This window comes from Argentina silus (genome assembly GCF_951799395.1).
Source record: "Argentina silus genome assembly, chromosome: 1".
Classification (NCBI taxonomy): domain Eukaryota; kingdom Metazoa; phylum Chordata; class Actinopteri; order Argentiniformes; family Argentinidae; genus Argentina; species Argentina silus.
In genome coordinates, this window is record NC_139655.1 from 2,599,019 (window position 1) to 2,620,544 (window position 21,526).

The following is a 21,526-nucleotide window of genomic DNA, read 5'->3' on the forward strand; positions in this document are numbered from 1 at the left end:
GGGTGATGCTTTAGCAGTCCTACGTGCATGTGTGTAACCTTGCTGTAGAGTGTGTCCCTGTGTGTGTGTGTTGGTGAAGAGCCGTAGACGTGCTTGAACCCCCCCCCCCCCCCCCCCCTCCCCACTCCCCAGTGCCCACCCTCTGTCCGTCCTTCCTTTGGTCTGTAAACAATCGACAGATTTATGAAGGTTTATGAAGATTCATGAAGGTTTATGAAGGTTTGTCTAGACAGGGAGGTCACATGGTACTTGCTGGGTCTATGAATGGGAAAGCGTTGGCTGCATATGATTTTTTTTTATTTTATTTTTTTTAAACAGCTCCACTTTTATGTCCATACCCCAAAGTGGAAAACAAGCTAGGTGATCTTCCAGTGCATGACTCCACCATGCGTACAGAAAGGTTCCCTTGGTACTAACAGTACATAACCTCCTGTAAGACTCCCTCTGTGTAAACGTAATGTAATTAATTCATTAATTACATTGATTAATGAATACTATACTTTATGTCAACCCCAATGGGAAGAACGGGGCAACACTTGACAAGTGAAAAACCAAAAAAGACTAATTCTCCAATGTGTCTATGTTCCCTCTCGTAGACGTCAGAGAAAGTGGAGAGGATCGTCCTGCAGACAGAGGGGGTGGCGTCCCAGCTCTCGGAAGAGCCCCCCCAGGACCGGGAACAGCCGGTAGAAAGACAGCCCCCCCAGGCGCAGCAGGCCGCAGCGGCAGAGCCAGATGAGGAGACACAGCAACAACAACAACGACAGGTAGAGACAGAGTCGCTGGGGGGGTCTGACGAGGAATGGCCATCTGGGCCCCCTGAGACGGCCCCCGAGCGGGGAATTGAGGACACGTGCATGCCCGATGACGTCACAGACGACTCTGACTCTGACGCCAGTGACACTAGCGATGCCGCTAGCGTGACGTCCGCAGGCCCCGTCCTCAAGGCCGCGGCGCAGGCTGCGGTGGACGCAGCCGTAGGGGCTGCGGTAAGGCAGGCTGAGGCCCAGGAGGCAGGCCCAGGTCTGGGCCTTGATCTGGGTCTGGGTCCGGGTCCGGGTCAGGGTCTGGGTCTATCCAGCGAGTCAGGGGGAGAGGAGGAGTCCTCAGGCTCAGAGGAGAACGGCAAGGACGGGAGGGGGTCCAGAGAGTGCTGCCCCTCCTCAGTGCCCCCCTCCCCTAGAGGAGCAGCACAGCAGAACCAGGCTGGTGGTGACACTGACAGTCCCAGTGTGGATGTAGCTGCTGCTACTAGACCTCACCATGAGGTAACATCCAAACACCCCCCCCCTCCCCTCCAAACCCTAAACTATCATAATTTAGCACCAATAGCACCACTCAAAGAACACCCCCAAATACCACCCCAGTCTCTCCCTCCCATTGACTGGTAATGTCATTGAAAAAGCCCCCCAACTCTCCCTGTCTTGCCTTCCCATCGGTCAGGTACCACATGCACTCCAACTATCCTCTGTGTGACCTCCCATTGATTTGTAACACCAGTGGAAATGCCAATCCCCTGTTTCTGTCTCCAGCCCCTCCTGTTGGTCAATAACAACCCTTTTAGTGTTGGAGCCAATAGTGCCTGTGGTTTTCTGTATGTATCTGTGTGTGTGTGTGTGTGTGTGTGTGTGTGTGTGTGTGTGCGTGTGTGTGTGTGTGTGTGTGTGTGTGTGCGTGCGCGCGTGTGCGTATGTGTGTGCACGCGCGCGTGTGTGTGTGTGTGTGTGCGCGCGTGCGTGTGTGTGTGTGTGTGGTGCAGGCAGGAAACAACAGTATTCTGTCCCTGCTCTCCCCTGCAGGGCTTTTAGTGGAAATCATTACTGTGGACAGGCCAAGCTAGCTGGGTATCAGCGCTGAGCAGCAGCAGCAGCAGCAGTGAATGCTGAGCCATTGTCTCCTGACTCAGTATTTGCCTCGACACGTCTGAGGCAAGAATTCAATAAGAAGCCAAAAGCCCTGATATTGATAGTGTCGAATGCGGATTTGGGAATGGGGAATGGGGAAAAAAAAACGTTCAACATTATAAACATTTAAAAGAAATATATATCGTTGTTGGTTGTTGATTCGCTTGTCAAATAGGATAAAATCGGTCTGTTTCCGTGATCAGGAGCAAGAATTGTTGATGAATAAAGGTTGTCCCACATGTTGGACCCATACTGCGTTCTCAAAACAATCGGACGTCTCCGCAATTCCCAAATACACCATTGTCAGAGAACAGACTTGTTTTCTTGTAAGTTGTGATGAGCTTTGTCATGTGTGTATGGTGAGTGAGTCTGAGGGAAGTGTGAAGTCTTTGTTGTGTTAGGGAGCCGGGTTGTTCCCTCTGGATGATAAACTGCACTCTCTTTCATCAGGACAAACAAACAGAATAGTAATTTTTTATTTTGTGTGTGTGTGCAGTTTGAAAGTGTTTCTTACTTTCATTGCGAAAGTTTACTGTATGTGCTTTGGGGTTTTCTTGTACTTTATAGTTTTCTATTGATGATTCTTATTGTATTGCATATCCTGTTGTTTCCCCTCCTCTTGAATTCTTTTCTGTGATTCAGCAAGTCCGTCCCCGTCCCTCTCTTTTCCTTCCTTTTCCATGACCCTATTTGTATTCTGTGTGTGCGTGCGTGTGTGTGTGTTTTCTATCTATCAGTCATCGTAAAGATTTGAAAGCTGAGATCTAATTTTCTGTACCTGTCTCTCTCCCCCCCCTCCCACCTCCTTCTTTTCAGTCTTCTGTGCTGCAAACGGAGGTCTTGACCTTCAGCAACGCTGCGGTGGAGGAGACAAGACAGGTCGTGACCCAGGACGTCCCTGTAATACAGACGGAGATGAAGACTATCACCTACCAGTCATTGGCGGTACGGCTCCTATCAGACCTTGTTTCAGGTCATATTCACAGCAGCCAGGCTGTATTATATTGATTGATTGATTGATTGTATTATATTGATTGATTGATTGTATTATATTGATTCACAGCTTTATTATATTGATGTCAAACAACTCTCCGAGCATTGGGAGATCTGATTATCTGTGCAGCATGACTGCGATGAAGATGACCTGTAATACGACCATAATGTCAGGGCTATTTCGCTACGGCCCCCCGTCCCGTCGTAACTTATGTTTAAGACCTTTTTTTGTGTTTGAGTGATTCTGGTTGGGGTGTTTCAGGGCGACACTGATGGTGAACCTGAAGCTGGTGTGTTGATGAGTGCTCAGACCATCACCTCAGAGACAAGCAGTACCACCACGACCACACATATCACCAAGGTACGACCGCACTGCGACCACAACATGACCACACATATCACCAAGGTACGACCGCACTGCGACCACAACATGACCACACATATCACCAAGGTACGACCGCACTGCGACCGTAACACGACCACACATATCACCAAGGTACGACCGCACTGCGACCACAACATGACCACACATATCACCAAGGTACGACCGCACTGCGACCACAACATGACCGCAAATATCACCATGGAACGAACACACATATCACCAAGGTACGACCACACTGTGACCATAACATGACCGCACATATCACCATGGAACGACCGCACTACCACCATAGCATGACCGCACATGTACTCCCACACTAAGTCAACCAGAACATGACCTCAACCATACGTATCACCAAAGTCAACCAGAACATGACCTCAACCATACGTATCACCAAAGTCAACCAGAACATGACCTCAACCATACGTATCACCAAAGTCAACCAGAACATGACCTCAACCATACGTATCACCAAAGTCAACCAGAACATGACCACAAGCATACGTATCACCAAAGTCAACCAGAACATGACCACAAGCATACGTATCACCAAAGTCAGTTGGGGTTGGAGTGCCTTTGTCTGAAGTGTCACTTATCACTTCCCGTTTCCAGCTGCTGGCATTGTAATTTCTAGCTGCTTACTGTCGTTTCTACTGTCGTTTCTACTGACGTTTCTACTGTCGTTTCTACTGACGTTTCTACTGTCGTTTCTACTGTCGTTTCTACTGTCGTTTCTACTGACGTTTCTACTGTCGTTTCTACTGTCGTTTCTACTGACATTTCTACTGTCGTTTCTACTGTCGTTTCTACTGACATTTCTACTGTCGTTTCTACTGTCGTTTCTACTGTCGTTTCTACTGTCGTTTCTAGCTGCTTATGAAGGCTTATGAAGGCTTATGAAGCTGCCTTTCGTGTTTGGTACACGTCAATCTTTATTATTTTGTTATTTGAGCCTACAAAGTTCATGTTAGCATAATCGTTGCTAGCTACCTGGATTACTTAAACTATCGAGTCAGGCTTGTCCAGAACATGCCTCCTCAGGCAGTGGACTCCACGGGTACCAAATGCAGGTGCAAATGCAGGTGCAAATGCAGGTCATCAACTATTACAGAAGACAGCCCTACTTGAAACCAGGATTTTCCCACTGGAGGATAAAAGAGATGCTATGGATGACACGGTACCCTGGATGCCCACCGGTGAGTCTGTTAGACTGAGCCCTACACACCCACAGCCAGCACAGCAACAGCCAGCTAAACATGGGGAAGTAACACTGGCTTTGGATGACTCTATAACTTTTCCAAGACTTGGTACTTCCCAAGCTAAACACCTCGTGCAAGAGGGCACCACAAGCTGGCATAAGTTTGGTCCAAGACCAAAGAGAAAACCACACACGAGCTCAACAAGAGGGACTGATGCTAATGCTAATAGCCGGCCTAACAGAGCTACATCAACACCAGCCCCCCACGCCATTGCTAATGATAGTATCCCACAGGAGCCATCTCTGATAGTTAGGCTGGACAACAAATATGAACCGCTAATGAGCATACGTGAGTCAGATCAGCGACAGACTAGAACACGCAAAGACAGACTAAAGACCAGAACAAATGCTAATGCTAGCTTGACCGAGGCTAATGCGAAGCCCACACAGGCCAACCCAGCCCACCCATCGAGCCTGCTCCTGGTGGGTGATCTCACAATAAAAGACGTCAAAAGTAGGATGATGAAAGCCCTCTGCATTCCCAGTTGTACGGTACATGAAACAATTGATAAACTGCCTGAAACACTACAGAGCCACCAGAGTGCTAAAACTGTTATCTTACATGTTGGAACAAATGACACATCTGCTGGAAGAGAAAATGGCTCTGAGCTATTAAAGGAGCATTTCGCCAAACTGCCAAATTCAGCAAGCAAGCTGTCCCAAAAAGTGTTCATCTCTGGCCCAAAACCAACTCTGGGAATGTTTCTCTAGGCTCTTGAGCCTAAACTCCTGGCTGTTGTCAGCATGCACTAACCGTGGTCTGAACTTTATTGACAATTTCAACTTATTCTGGGAACAAAAACACTGTGCGGATGGTTTTCGTCCAAGCAGACTAGGAGCCAAGACACTTGGAACAAATACAGTATCAGTCAAAAGCTTGGACACACCTTCTCATTCAGTGTTTTTTTTTAATTATTATTATTATTTTCTACATTGTAGATTAATATTGAAGACATCAAAACTATGAAGGAACACATATGGAATTATGTAGTAAACAAAAAAGTGTTAAACAAACCAGAATATATTTTAGATTTTAGATTCTTCAAAGTAGCCACCTTTTGCTTTGATGACAGCTTTGCACACTCTTGGCAAGTTTGTGTCCAAACTTTTGACTGGTACTGTATGCACGTGTGTGTGTGTGTGTGTCAGAAACTCACATTTCCCTCAGGTCCTCTGGTATGGCGATGGGGACCTTGTGGAAGGAGGTCTTGGAGGAAGGGCTGTTGGGGTTTACGGGCCGGATGCGCTCCGACGTGACGATCTCGTTGCATGTGCCTTCGCACGCAGCGTACTCGATCACGTAGTGTATTGTATGCTGTCCAAATGTCTACTGAGACGCCAAGTGGAAAAGCTGAGAGCAGACCAGCTCTGGATGTGGAGGACGCCCAAGCTGATACAGACAGCTTGAACAAAATGGAACCTGAGGAAAGGAGCATAATAAACTCCAACCAGTCGACAACAACTCCCCACGGTTCACCCCCGACCTCTAGATTCCAGCCTGCGAGCCGACAGTGTGGAGGACACTGAGGGCTGAAGGAACAAAGACACTCCTCCCTCCTCACTCCTCCAGTGATGACTCATACCCTTATCAGAATCTAACTGCTGATAAGGAAACACATGTCACTACGGCCGTTAAATCCAAGGTCACCAAGGTAAGGCTGATCACTGCCCAGCTCCCTATGTCCCCCACCACGGCGTACCCCCCCCCTCTCCCCCCACCCCCCCTCTCTCCCCCCAGCTCTCCAAGGCTAATCACTGCCCAGCTCCTTATGTCCCCACCACGGCGTACCCCCCCCCCCCTCACCCCCCAGCCCTCCAAGGCTAATCACTGCCCAGCTCCCTATGTCCCCCACCACGGCGTACCCCCCCCCTCTCCCCCCACCCCCCCTCTCTCCCCCCAGCCCTCCAAGGCTAATCACTGCCCAGCTCCCTATGTCCCCCACCACGGCGTAACCCCCCCCCCACCCCTCCTCTATCCCCCAGCCCCCCCAAGGCTAATCACTGCCCAGCTCCTTATGTTTCCACCACGGCGTACCCCCTCCCCCTCTCCCCCCAGCCCCCCCAAGGCTAATCACTGCCCAACCAAACCTGGCCCCGAACCCAAACCTCCTCCCCCGACCCCCTCAAACATCACCCCTCAGGATAAACAACTAATATGGGCAGGGCTCCTGCTGTCACAGAGGTCCTATCAGGTTCACCCACAGAATACACTGGGACCCAGTGGAGAACACAATGACGCCTCACCCTCATCACAATTCACCATCCCGGTCTGGAGTACAGTCAGACCTGAAGATCTTAAAATCCAGCCAGTCCAGGCCAGAAATCAGAACAATGTTATCACTATAGAGACACCAAACTAAATCACTGAATCTGACACAATCAATATGGCTTTGCTAAATGTCAGATCTCTAACAAATAAGGTTTTTTTTTTTTTTTTTTTTTTTATTGATTTTATATCTGAGAAAAAGCTGCATTTTATGTTTTCAACTGACACCTGGCTTACCAACGACGGTGTAGCAACTTTAATTGAGACATGCCCTCCAAATTACAATTTCTTTCACTCAGTCAGACGTGACAAAACAGCAGGTGGAATTGCTGTCTTGTACTCAAACTAGTTCACTTGTACGAAGATCAATTTAGGCAATTTCTCTTCTTTTGAAAATCTTGCTTTTGAAAACAAGGCTGAAATGACAGTACATATCATTACTCTATATCAGCCACCAAAGCAACTATCACTATTTTTATCGGATTTCACTGAACTACTATCTATTGCTATCACTAGATATGACAGGGTCATTTTAAATGGAAATTTTAACATTCATATAAGCAAAACTATTGAATTTTTAGGCTTACTTGACAGCTTTGACAGCTTTGAGCTAACTAACATGTTGGTGAGCAGGTTGTGACTCAACCTGCTCACCAACATGGTAACTCACTAGATTTGGTGCTGTCATGAGGGCTGCACAGGGTAAGTCTTTTACTATCTAACATCTGACCATTTCTGTGTGTTTTTTTTATACTACTTTGACTCTGCCAAGGAAAACAAAGGAAATTATAGTGCGAAAGCGATTTCCAGATGATTCGGCGGAACGTAAATTCACAGAAATCCTAAGTTCTTTTGATCCGTGTATTCAAACCTGTTCGCTTCATGAAACGGTGGATGGCTTTAACAAGATCACGTCTCGGGCTCTAAACAGTGTGGCTCCACTCACGGTTAAAAATACATCACGTGAGAAAACATCTCCATGGTGAAACAACTCTGCTAAAGAGCTTAAGAGAAGGTGCAGCTTGGCGGAAAGGCGGTGGAGAAAAAAGCAAATTACAGGTTCAGGTTCACTGTCGCATTTGTAAGGAAGCAATTGCTGACTATAATAAGACACCACGCGCAGCAAGAAAAACACATTTCTCTAAGATGATTAGTGACAATGCTGGCAACTCTAGAATATTGTTTTCAACTATTAACCAGCTGCTAAATCCTGCCCCTTCTACTGACTTTCTCTCACAAGCCTCTGCTTCGAAATGTGAGGAGTGTGCTAAATTCTTCAGCGATAAAATCATAACCATTAGGGGTGGGATTATTAACACTGGTGACCCTTATAATAAAACGCATAATAAGCAATGTGACAATGGATAAATATTCACATTTCTGCAGCAGAACTTTACAAGACCGTAGCCGAGGGCAACTCATCCACCTCTCGTCTTGACCCTGTCCCCACTGCATTCTTTAAGCGAGTCTTTGACAGCGTTGCAAACCCTCTCTTGACAATCGCCAACACATCTCTAGAGTCAGGCTTTTTTCCAGATTCTTTTAAAACAGCTGTTGTGAAACCATTACTGAATAAATCAAATTTAGACAGTGAGACTCTCACTAATTATAGACCAATATCCAATCTCTCTTTTATTAGCAAGATACTGGAAAAGGTGGTTTATAATCAAATTAACTCCTTCCTACACGAAAACAAGATTCTCGAAAAGTTTCAGTCAGGTTTCAGGTCTAATCATAGCACAGAGACTGCTCTCATTAAAATTGTCAGTGATCTCAGACTAAACACTGATAATGCTAATAAGGTCTCCGTTCTTGTTCTCTTGCATTTAAGTGCAGCATTCGACACGATTGATCAGGAGATCCTCATCAATCGTCTTCAAAACTGGGTTGGTCTCGCTGATTGCATCCTAAGCTGGTTCCATACATATATTAGGGAGGAAAAATGTATGTCAGTCTTGGAGATCATGTATCGGATGAATATGATGTACGTTTTGGTGTTGCACAAGGAAGTTGCCTTGGTCCTTTACTAGTCTCACTGTATATGCTACCGCTTGGCGACATTATCAGAGCACACAATGTAAACTTCCATAGCTATGTGGATGATACTCAATTATACATCTCTGTTGAACCAAATGATGCTAATGCTATTGGCCCTCTCACTAACTGTCTATCAGCTGTCAATAAATGGATGAACAATAACTTTTTAAAGCTAAATGAGGACAAAACTGAAATCCTCTTACTTAGCCCCAAAGACAAACGGGCTATGCTTTTAAACAGCCATGGGAATCTAACTCCCTTGATTAAGTCAGAGGTTACAAGTCTTGGTGTTATCTTAGACTCTGATCTGAGTTTTAATTCCCACATTAGCAAGGTGACCAAGACAGCCTTTTTTCATCTGAGAAACACTGCCAAGGTGTGGCCGTTTTTAAGTCAGCGGGATGCTGAAAAACTGATTCATGCTTTTATTTCAAGTCGACTTGACTACTGTAATGCACTTTTATTACTTCCTGGTGTGTCTCTTCCAGACTGTGAAAGGAGGCATCTCAGAGACAAGAATTGAGAAGAGAATTGTCATCTCAGGGGATGCAGACATTGACCATGATGAGGTAAGACACATACTGACACACACCATCCCTCTCCCCCCCCCCCTTACTCTGTCTTACAAAATGTGTTTAAACTAGACAAGGGTGTGAACCTGGATACGTGATTGTGTCATGTCATGAGTCGTTGAGTGACTGGCAGTCAGAATCAATAGCTCTCCTGTATACAGTACCAGTCAAAAGTTTGGACACACCTTGCCAAGAGTGTGCAAAGCTGTCATCAAAACAAAAGGTGGCTACTTTGAAGAATCTAAAATATAAAACATATTCTGGTTTGTTTAACACTTTTTCGTTTACTACATAATTCCATATGTGTTCCTTCATAGTTTTGATGTCTTCAATATTAATCTACAATGTAGAAAATAATGAAAAAAAAAAAAAAGAAAAACCACTGAATGAGAAGGTGTGTCCAAACTTTTGACTGGCGCTGTACATCTGAGGTCAGTGACCTGAAGCTGTATAGTAGCGTTCTGCTATCATTCCCATGACTCCTGACATGACTCTGTAGGACACACTTTCCTCCTCATGGTTCCCGTCAATTTCCGACTCTGACGCGGATTCGAGGTCTGGGGACTTATGACTTGACTCAGAGGAGATGATTCAGCACTGTGACAGTGTGATAGTCCTCCCTTACCATGTGACTGTGCTCTCATGGCCATCCCACCCTCCTCTCTGTGCTCTCCCATGGTGGTTCCCCCTTGGCCCTCAGGCCCTGGCCCAGGCCATCAAAGAGGCCAAAGAGCAGCACCCTGACATGTCAGTCACCAAGGTAGTGGTCCACAAAGAGACGGAGATCACCCCTGAGGAGGGAGAGGAGTGACGCAGGTAAGGGGCCTGGCGGTGGTCGCAGGGGCGATGCTGAGAGGCCCAGTCCTGACCCCTCTACCATCCCTTCTCCTTCGCTGTTGTGTTGCTCAACGCTAAGCTAAGCTACTAACTAACCCGGGGCTGCTTCAGCTTAAAACCTTCCCTCCACCCACCCCCAGCTCTCCTCTCCCTCACCATAGTCATCTGTACTGTAGTCTGGAGCCCGTGTCGAGGAAGCCTCTGCCGTGGCTGGCTTGTATAGCAGTGATATCTGGTCGAGAAATGATATCCCGAATTTAATTTTTTTCTTTTAGCTTCCCTAATTTAATTTTTTCTTCATGCTCTTGTTGACAAAAGGCAATAAAGAATATGTGCAGCGCTGTCAGTGTCTTACTGTAAATTGCAGTGTCAACATTGAATGAACATGTGATTGATGTCAGTAGTGCACTCTGCTGGATATTCATGGTAATGCTCACATCACTGGGTGATAGATGGACAGTACTGTACATGGTTTTTAAGTGGCTATTTGAATTCCCATTTTATATATAGTGTGTAATATAGTTTATATAGCGTGTAGTAATACCATTTCATTATTATGAATCCGCTGCTTTTTTCATGTTACAACGGCAAATGTTCTCAAGAGACACCAGTGTTCAAAAGGTTTTAGCGAGTTCTTAGTGTCAAGGTGTCTCTTTGCGGTAATAATAGAGGCATGTTGTAGGAGCTTGTGCTTGCTTGGCGGGGGCTGTCTGGTTTATGACCCTTTTTATTTCTTTGCCATGTCTCTGCATGCGTGCATCTTAAATAATGACGTGCCGGTGTGTTTGTACTTGTCTGATAAGTGTCGGTCAAGATGGAAATAGTTTCTACCGCTGATGTGACACAAAGCATAGGTCGTCATTCATATGTGCCATTCATATGTGACCTCTGACCTCTCCAATGCTTTGCTGCAGCTTCTCTCCGGTGAGGGTAAATTATGAAACAGTCTGTCGTTTTAAAAGCAAATGAAAACCATGTCCTTTCTCCGTCCTTCTGACAGAGATGTGCCTTGACTGTGATGTGAATGGATAAGCTGTCTGTACACGCTCTCTCTCTCCCTCTGTTCCAGGATTGAAGGTTCACCGGTCGGGGATCACCCCGTAACATCACGCTGTTCACAGTTCAGGACGCAGTCAAGCAGGATACTGATGTCGTTGCCAACAACACCCCACATCGAGGATACTACTGCATCTGAGCACTACTGGACTAACCTCACACTCACACTCACCCACACACACACACACACACACACACTGGGCTAACCTCACACTCACACTCATCCACACACACACACACTGGGCTAACCTCACACTCACTATCACCCACACACACACACACACACTGGGCTAACCTCACACACTCACCCACACACACACACTGGGATAACCTCACACTCACACTCACCCACACACACACACTGGACTAACCTCACACTCACACTCACCCACACACTGGACTAACCTCACACACTCACCCACAATGGACTAACCTCACACACTCACCCACAATGGACTAACCTCACACACTCACCCACACTGGACTAACCTCACACACACAACCACACTGGACTAACCTCACACTCACCCACACACACACTGGACTAACCTCACACACTCACCCACACTGGACTAACCTCACACTCACCCACACACCCACACTGGACTAACCTCACACTCACCCACACTGGACTAACCTCACACTCACCCACACACCCACACTGGACTAACCTCACACACACTCACCCACACACCCACACTGGACTAACCTCACACACACTCACCCACACACCCACACTGGCAAACAGACCTCGATGCTCTCCAGCCCCCCGTAGGAACATGTATACTGCATGACAAAAGGGAACAATTCTGCATTTTTTGTAAAGAAAAAGAAGACTACATTTTAGGAAATATCTTAAAGGTACACCTGTTTTACCTGTGCACTCAGACTTAAGGGGAGACAAATGTATGTGATGATGAAACATTTGAAAAATGATGATAGTCTAGGTACCAATGTTTTATTTATTATCTATCTGTTCACTCTGATAATAGTAGGCTGAATGTGTACAAGCGTACTCTATTTATCCATAAGTCCCTTATTTATCCCAAATGCTGATTTTATCCAATTTTACATACAGTCTTACCTATAAAAAGACAACAGAACGATGTATATGGTAAATACACTTGCTTAGAAAGACCATGTGTCATTGAAAAATGATTTTGTTGTATTTATTTTACTTTAACTGTAAATATGTTCATTTGGTTTTCCTTCAAGTTACCACTTATAAAGATGAGAAGGCCGAATGTTTGTGTGTTGGCAGGAGAAGTCAGACAAACTCCCATTACTGTAACCATTGTCTACAGAGTGGCTTTAAGAACAATCCAATGCTGAATCCCAAATGAACCCCTACCTCCTACCCCTGCTTTAAGTCAGCATGGTGGAGCAGTTACCATGTGGCTTATCCAAACCTCTTAGATCTACAGGAGGGACTAGGGGTTAGGGGCTATAGGTTGGAATTTGGAATGCAGCATTAGCCAATAGGAGTATCCGTCTTCACAAGATGGATTTATTGGACATTCTTGCTCATTCTTAAATCAACCCCAGAGCCTCTCCCCCACCCCCACAATGACACAAATCCATAGATATGACAGCATCGGGCACATCCAAGCCTTAAACCGTGTGTAACAGACAGTAATCTCCCTCACTACAATCCTGGTTGTCATATGTGTTTGAGTCCTCTGTTTTTCAAAGACGACCCATTTGTGTGTCTTCCTGGCTGCCGTCCCACTCAGAGGCTTTGTGCCCATTGAAACTGAGGTGGCATGCAACCCTCTTGAGTCCATTCATATGGTCCGTATGGATTACATGTGCAGGATGTCTTTTAGATTAAATGATAAGACATTACATGTGGTTGTTGGTCATCATCATCATCAGTGCCCCCTCAGAAATATTGGGAAAATGATGCCTCTGACCTCCCCCCCCCCCCCCCCCAGTACTCTAGCCCTACCCCCTCCATTCAGCCTCTCCAAAACCATCCATGTTGAATGTGTTTCCTTCAAAAGATGAATAAAATGCTAAATACATTTTGTGGTCTATTTCATTGTTTCTTTGTTAATAAGTGAAATGTTAAGTCACGACCAGCCTTGCACGTAGGAGTTATTACCAGTAGAGTAGCGGCTTTGACGAATGTTTCGACTAGATTAGACGCTGTTGGGACTGGTTTCTCTTTCTCACTCTTCTGTTTTTTCTTTTTCTTCAGCGTGTTGTACGTTATTTTCAGCTAAACCCATAAAAGGAGGAACGCCGTCTTTAGGCACGGTGGTTTTGAATGAACAAGTGTCCCTGTCATGTGACGAAAGCCCGCAGATCATGTGTTGCATTTGATGAATCACATCCTCTTTGTGTTGTGGTATCCAAGCAGGGCAGCCGTCAGCTAGACTGTCCAGAGAAAAACCCCAGTCCCATGGACACCTCTCACGGGGGAGTTTTTCTCATGTTCTATTTCATCCAGTCCCTCAGATCTACACATGTTTATATATTTATATGCCATTTAGCTGATGCTTTTATCCAAAGCGACTTACATTGCAGTGAGTGCATAGATTTTTCAGTATATATGGTCCCAGCAGGAATCAAACCCACAACCTAAGCGTTGTTAGCGCCACGCTCTACCAACTGAGCCACAGAGGACCACAGTTTAGGAGGTAGGGGTGAGGGGTGGTGTCTGGTCTGACTGTGGTCACTCTGAGACTGAGTGAATTCATTTCTTGAGACTGCTTTGTTCTCGGGAAGCGGGCAATGTAATGTGACAACTAATGCTACCTCAGCAGCAGTGTATAAAGAGGAACCAAAGTTGACCTGTCAGGAAACAGACAATACAGAACTGAAGTGACAGTGATATTCATTTGAATGTGGCAACCACTGTCAACACCAACCGACGCAAATGTTTTTGGGCAATACTGATTCATTTCCAAAAAAAGACTTGGATTATAAAATAGAGACAGAACAATGGTTGACATGAAGCTATTGCCTCAGCTTTGTGTAGTATTAGGTCAACATCATATGGAGAAATATGGTTCCCAATGAAGATTATGTTTCTAATATCTCTCTCTAGCCATTTAGCTGATGCTGTTATCCAAAGTGACTTACATTACATTGCATACGTTTTTCAGTATATATGGTCCCAGCAGGACTCAAATCCACAACCTGAGCATTGTTAGCGCCATGCTCTACCAACTGAGCCACAGAGGACCCATTTGTGTAGTATTAGGTCAACATCATATGGAGAAACATGGTTCCCAATGGAGACTATGCTCCTAATGTCTCTCTCTAGCTAATTGTTTTAGCGTATTGAGCTGATTATGAGGTTGTTATTGTTTTGTTGGCCATCCATCAATTTTTTTCCATTTCAGATGTCACTCTGAGGGCCGATCGACTTTGGCTGTGCTCCAGTTTAAAGTGCAGTGGTCCCACCAAAGCTACAGGAAGTCATCTGCGAAGCCACAGCTGCTCAGTGAGACAGACAGATGGGGACATACTGCATCAATGACTGCTGAATACGCACGTTCATTGCTCTAATTCCTAATTCAACACACAATAAACATCGAATGTGTTTATACCATCACAAGTACGTTAGAATAAAAATCCCACATTGCTGCCCTAGGACATCTATGTATCGTATTTTTAATCCCAGACAGATGATCATTTGCTATTATACAAAATAGGATACATTTCCATTATATGCCAATAGAATAGTTGATGCCAGAGTCCCCTATATTAATTCATATAACAACTGGTTGATGCCATTAAAACTGAAAGAGATGTAGGCTATTATAGAATTGGTTATTGGACACAATATGTTATTATAATAAATAATATGTATCACAGCCACATCGTGCTGTGAAATCAGCATTGGTCCTCGGCGATGACGACGGTCGGTGTGAACCAGCAGCAGTGTGCACACCTGTGCAGCGGTACAATGCGAGCCTCGATGTTATTGAATCTCTGGATGTCAGTAAAAAGCGTTCTCGCTTCCCGCTCGTGACAGTAGCTTTCGCGCCCCAAATCTGCTCCCGTTTTCCTTCTAGGTTCGCGCTCGAGAGACTTCTGATCAGTAATTTGCGTAGGCATGTTCATTCACCGATGCGGTCGGTCCTCGTTGCGCTCAGAGCGTATCGCATCCATTTAAAACCTACGTACGTACGCGCATGGTCACTCGCATTCTGCAGTTCCGTGCTGGCGCAGCGCGTCCTTCCGCTTGTTTGCTCGTCCTCAGGCGAACAACACACAAAGTGTATTATTCTTTTTGGAATGCGTGACACTCATCGGAGACTTTATCAAGGGAACGAAATCCAGTAATAAAGGTAAGAAACGCATCCGCCTCGATCCAGATCAGTTTCCGAAATTCCGAAATATTGCATAATGTTTAACCAAGATGCCTGCGCGCTCACGGTTTCATCAAAAGCTCGAGTTCGTCATTTCAGGAGTGTTCATGGCTGCTCGGGCATTCTCCGGGCTAGTGACGGGCGCTTCCTCGCGTGCTTGTGGCTTGGCGGATTCGGAGAGCCAGCGCCGCCGACAATGGCACAGATTGCACGATTGTCTTTCGATATTGCCGTCGTTAGGGCTTTACAGAAAAGCATAGGCAAATCAATAGTGGCCTCTTAGCGAGGGTCTATCGGGATACTAATAAGGAAATGTGCCGATTTAGTTCGTATGAAACAATGCGGATAGCTTAGCTTGCCTTGTTATGCTAAATAGGCTACGGCTACCCTACCCTACCCTCCCCCCCCCAAAAAAGAATGCTGTCGTGTTAGCCTAGCTTCTAGCCACTTCTAAGGGACGGATGAATCTAGATAGCTAGATTCAGGATGTGATGAAATCGTGCAATGTGTGTTTGTCAGAGGTAGATTATCAACCAACAGTCTTCAAGACGATTATCACGATACATATATAGAATCAATCATATATATATACATATATATATATATATATAGAGAGAGAGAGAGAGAGAGATGACGATGATTCATTATTCAAGCATTAAACCTATTGATCACCACTTCATTGAACAATCCTTCCAAAACATGAATTTGTATTCCCATTGATTACAGCCATAATATTATTCAACCGTCCATATGTTAGTCCTCCCTAGTCAAGTGATGCACTGGGGGGGGTTTGTAAATGAGAATAAAGTGCACATGACACATAGTAGGCCTAGAGGCTCTGTCGTGTCTTTCCTGTCTGGATATGTGCAGAGATGCATGTGAAATTCGAATCATGTGGCATTCGTTTTTTGAAGTCACAATGACAACATGTGAATTTTTTTTATTACTGCTACTGTGTCACTGAACACATGATTTCCAGCCCATGCTGCCCCCGGCTGACATAGTGTTCAAGATTTACTGGACCATGGTATCAGTGATAAATATCAAATTGTGTTGGTGTTGCTTGCTACTGTGAATAAATAAAAGAGTATTGTATTATTCCATTATGAGTCAGATACTGAAACGCATTCCACGGTGTCTGCCCTTAACGCCTTTCTTTTTCACATTTGTTCCAGAATATCCAACCAAGATGACTGAGACTCTGAAGTACATTGACGATGAACACAAGACCATCTTCCTGAAGATCCTGAATGAGCAGAGACTGGAAGGGGAACACTGTGACATTGCTGTGGTGGTTGAAGATGTCAAGTTCAGGGCTCACCGCTGCGTGCTAGCTGCCTGCAGCAACTACTTCAAAAAGCTCTTCAAGAAGCATGAAGTAGACAACTCCTCTGTCATAGAAATCGACTTCATCCGGTCGGACATCTTTGAAGAGGTCCTGAACTACATGTACACAGCCAAGATATCTGTGAAGAAGAAGGATGTGAATTTGATGATGTCTTCCGGCCAGATACTAGGGATCAGATTTCTGGACAAGCTGTGTTCGCAGAAACGCGACATGTCCACCGAAGAAAAGAACGACCCCAGAAACGCCAAATTTCCCTTCGACATTGTCAAAATGTCCCTCCCTACAGATGACCCCCAGTTGAACCATGAACACGACGTGCAGGTGCTAGGAGACCAGGACGACACGCCCACAGATGACCTCGTGGACGAACCTCCGACCAATCACGACTTAGACAAGTCCCCCAACACTGCCCTGAGAGTGCAGGAGGCCATTTTGAAAGAGCTGACCAATGAGGACGTCCACAAAGTGAACTGCTATGACCAGGAAGTAGAAGCCATGGACACAGAGGCTAAAGACCTAGCGGGTCACACCACCCAGACGCTGACGTTCACCGACAGCATCGGGGAGGTGAAAGACGAACAGCCGCCAGGCTGGACAACTGCCACCACAGACATGAAGTTTGAGTATCTGTTGTACGGCCATAGAGAACAGCTGGCCTGCCAAATCTGCGGAAAGACCTTCATCGACGAGAACAGGCTCAGGAAACACGAGAAGCTGCACTCTGCCGAGCGGCCGTTCGTGTGCGAGATCTGCAGCAAGGCCTTCACCACCCAGGCCCACCTGAAGGAGCACCTGAAGATCCACACGGGCTTCAAACCCTACCGCTGCGATGTGTGCGGAAAGTCCTTCATCCGCGCGCCTGACCTGAAAAAGCACGAGCGCGTTCACAGCAACGAGCGGCCCTTCGGCTGCCAGATGTGCGACAAGGCCTTCAAGCACAAGTCCCACCTCAAGGACCACGAGCGCCGCCACCGGGGGGAGAAGCCCTTCGTCTGCGGCTCTTGCACCAAGGCCTTCGCCAAGGCCTCGGACCTAAAGAGACACGAAAACAACATGCATAGCGAGAGGAAGCAGATGGCTCCCAGCGCCCTCCAGACTGAGACCGAGCAGCTGCAGGCCGCGGCCATGGCAGCCGAGGCTGAACAGCAACTGGAATCCATAGCGTGCTCATAGCACAGCAGAACAGAAAACTGTGTTTGTAACTGTACCTCACCTGTCTCTTATTGACAACTAAAGAACAATCTGATGAGTTTTTGAAGTGTTGTTCTTTTTATTTTATTTTTTTTATTTTTATTTTGGGAGTTCGAACGATAGCCTGGAAGCAGAATGAATTGTTTTAAATGGATCAAAATTCTGACTGGTTCCAGGTTTGAATTACTCCAATAATCAGATTATTGATTAGGTTTCATGTTGGTTATGTTTTTCATGAAAACTTCAAGATAGGATTATCTGATGAAATGCATTCATATATTTTTAGACTTGCTTCACGTCAGATACATTTCCTCACACTGTACATTGGAATGAACTTCTTCTCTTTTCCTAATGATATTGTAAATGGTAAGAGGTTATTTTGTTTTGGTGGTAGTGGTCATAATGTGTTTGATGTGTAGCCTATAATTTATGGTAGCCTCGTGAACAAAAGTGTTCTGATTTAGCCAAGTTTTGGTTGTCGATATTAGTGCTGTTATACAGTGCTGTTTTTTATCACGAAAACTGGAAGTTAAATGTTTGATTTGTAAACTTGAAAACTTGTAAACAATGGTTTGGATCCAGTACATGAGGGTTGAATATTTCATTGAATTACGCACAATTCATTGAGTAAAATGTACATGTACATTTAACACATCAAATATTTGTTGCTTTAATAAACATGCTACCTTCAACTGCCAACAGCCATATGGTTTTGTCTTTATTTCTTTGACAGGGGATTTGTAGCCTATGCTTGCATTGTTTGACATACAGTACCAGTCAAAAATTTGGACACACCTTCTCATTCAATGGTTTTTCTTTATTTCTTTATTATTTTCTACATTGTAGATTAATATTGAAGACATCAAAACTATGAAGGAACACATATGGAATTATGTAGTAAACAAAAAAGTGTTAAACAAACCAGAATATGTTTTATATTTTAGATTCTTCAAAGTAGCCACCTTCATTATCGTCATACTTCATTATCGTCATTGATATCCGAAATAGACAGTTCCCAGTATTGAAAGTGTCGACATTTTTTCAAGCATGCGTAGTAGATTGATTTTGGTACTTGAAAACATTCAGGTGTGCAGACAAGTGTCCTTATCACAGTAATGAACAAGGCTGGGTATTGAGAACAGGGAAGACTCCAATATCAGAGGATAACACAGGTAAAGAGTGCGAATATATTGATTTATGTGGCTTGCATAGGACAATTGACGTTTTAAAACGTGTTTGCAAAAGTGGTAATCGTAAATGTCAAGTTATCTACCCAATGCTCCACTAAAGTTGCATCTCCATCTTGTGTCCGACTTGAATCGCCGTCGCCAGTTAATTGGCTGACATTTGAACATTAAACGCATAGACCTTTTTCCATTGTGTTTAATGTCAACGCTTTATACACTCGACTCGTTAAGTGATGAAACTAAAGCACAATGAAGGACACGGAGGAAACGATAGCTCAAGCAGAAAAAGGACGGCATCGGATTCCAAGAGGGATGTTAGTCCTCCAGACAGGTGTGTTACCTGAGGTTGTCCTGAACCACTGGTTCTGGGTCAGATGTTATACCCTGCTGGGGATTTTGGTTAGGATTGGGTTTGCGTTTAGGGGTTACTTCTAGCAATGTCCCTTCATCTCAAACTACTGTTCAGTGAATGCTAGTGAAGTATAATATTCAATTTTAATGTTTAAGAGATCAACACGCCTAATCATCAAAACATGATGAAGTAATCAGGGTTATTGATTATTGCAAACATATTAAATAAAACAGGAAGAGAGTGAAGGATGAGAAGAAGGTCAACACAGAAGAAAAGGAGGGGAGGCCCAAGGTAACACTGACCATTCTTTCCCCTAATCACACACCTATGCTTCCCACATTACAATGCCATTTTATGAGATGGTACACACGCACGCACGCACGCACATCTGATTATTGTCTGGTTTTCTAGGTGAAGCACTCAAGTTGTAAACCTAGTAAACCTCTCCAGGAGCCCCAGATCTCAAGGTGAGCCCAGCCATGTCTTTGTCTTTGCATACGTGCTATAGTGTACCCCAGGCAAGCTTATGAGGAGCCTTCATTTGAATTTAGTTCATTTCAGAATCATTTTCAGTTTCATGCTCTTTTGACAGATAGTTGTTGTTTGCTGCATTGTTGGGGAGCTAGCTTGCTCAAAGCATTTCATTGCATCGTCTACGGCTGTATTCTATGTACAATACAAACTGGTAAACTTTGATTTGTATTGTCGTTGCATCATTGACTTGAATGGTGTTTACAAACCTACCGCTTACAAGAAAAAAAAATATATTTGTTGTTGTTTTTTTGTTGTTGTAAGCATTTGAGAGGTTCAATGGTTAAGTCAATGGTGTGTGTGTGTGTGTGTGTGTACATATATTTGTAATGATGAATTGGTGGTGGTGGTTGATGGAGTTTCCTCTGTGTTTTTCCCTTCATAAGTTCAGGGAATGCCAAAGCTGACTCAGGGAACTGCAGTCTGGATGCAGAGACAAAAGATGGAGACAAGGTATAAACCTCATAGGATATGAATAGTAACATAGGGTTCAGGCCCTGAGGTTGTCCTTACTGCATGATCTGACCAGGAAAAACTTTGGGTCTTCTATTGCCTGAAAACTATACTAGAGGGATTTTCTGATCAGATCATATGGTCAGGAAAAACTCTTGGACACAAGTATGATCGTATAAACAAATGTTTATTTATCGATATGTGTCTTTGTCTTCCAGAATACATCCCCAACCTCTGAAAATAAGTATGTCTCTTTATTCATGTACTGAAATTATATACATAAAAAGTTAATACTTATGTCCCTTAAATGTTAACTTGGAGTATCAAGATATGTTGGTGGTGATGTCCTCTTGTTTTACAGTCAAACTCACATGGATGTAAACAACAATGTCCCAGAGAAGGAGGAGGAGTCAGAGGCGAAGAGAGCACCCAAGATCGAGACTCAGGAAGTTGACCTCTTCCAATCAATCGAGCAGTCAGATTCAAAGAGGTTCACTGTATTACCATTGCTTTATGTATTGACAAAGAAACATTTAGACTATTTTCCAAGATGACAGTCTGAGTAAATTCAGCCAATAAAAAATACTTTTCATCCATCCCATCCTCAACTAGGTCCCAGAAGAGAGGAGATTCACAGAAGGATACTAAACACAAGGTATGTCAACCTTCCATCAATGTACAGCACAGTGATGTTATGATTTGCTGATAGATTTCTTGGTCTGTCTGTTGCTTGCTAAATGTGTCATTCCCTTCCATGTTTATGTAAATATAGCACAAATCCAAAAGGAGCCACCAGGGTACGGACAAGGAGGGAAGTCTGGACAAAAGAGAAGT

General features: G+C 44.7%; 2 protein-coding genes across 2 annotated transcripts in view; both read left to right on the forward strand.

Annotated features, from left to right (window-relative positions):
• epb41l3a (erythrocyte membrane protein band 4.1-like 3a) overlaps positions 1-10,226 on the forward strand; it is a gene marked incomplete at its 3' end in the record, with an annotated part of 33,669 nt that extends 23,443 nt beyond the window's left edge. The window contains exons 19-23 of the mRNA XM_083682089.1: positions 597-1,268; positions 2,721-2,849; positions 3,160-3,258; positions 9,332-9,412; positions 10,116-10,226. Coding sequence (XP_083538215.1) covers positions 597-1,268; positions 2,721-2,849; positions 3,160-3,258; positions 9,332-9,412; positions 10,116-10,226 — 1,092 coding nt within the window. The remainder of the gene's footprint in view (positions 1-596; positions 1,269-2,720; positions 2,850-3,159; positions 3,259-9,331; positions 9,413-10,115) is intronic.
• A 5,227-nt stretch (positions 10,227-15,453) lies between these two features.
• Positions 15,454-18,862, forward strand: zbtb14 (zinc finger and BTB domain containing 14; the record flags this gene model as incomplete). The annotated part of the gene is given in 3 exon segments (XM_083664880.1): positions 15,454-15,504; positions 15,507-15,609; positions 16,806-18,862. Coding segments are annotated over 3 exon segments (1,500 nt in total). The 3' UTR covers positions 18,152-18,862.
• Between the last annotated feature and the right edge of the window lie 2,664 nt (positions 18,863-21,526).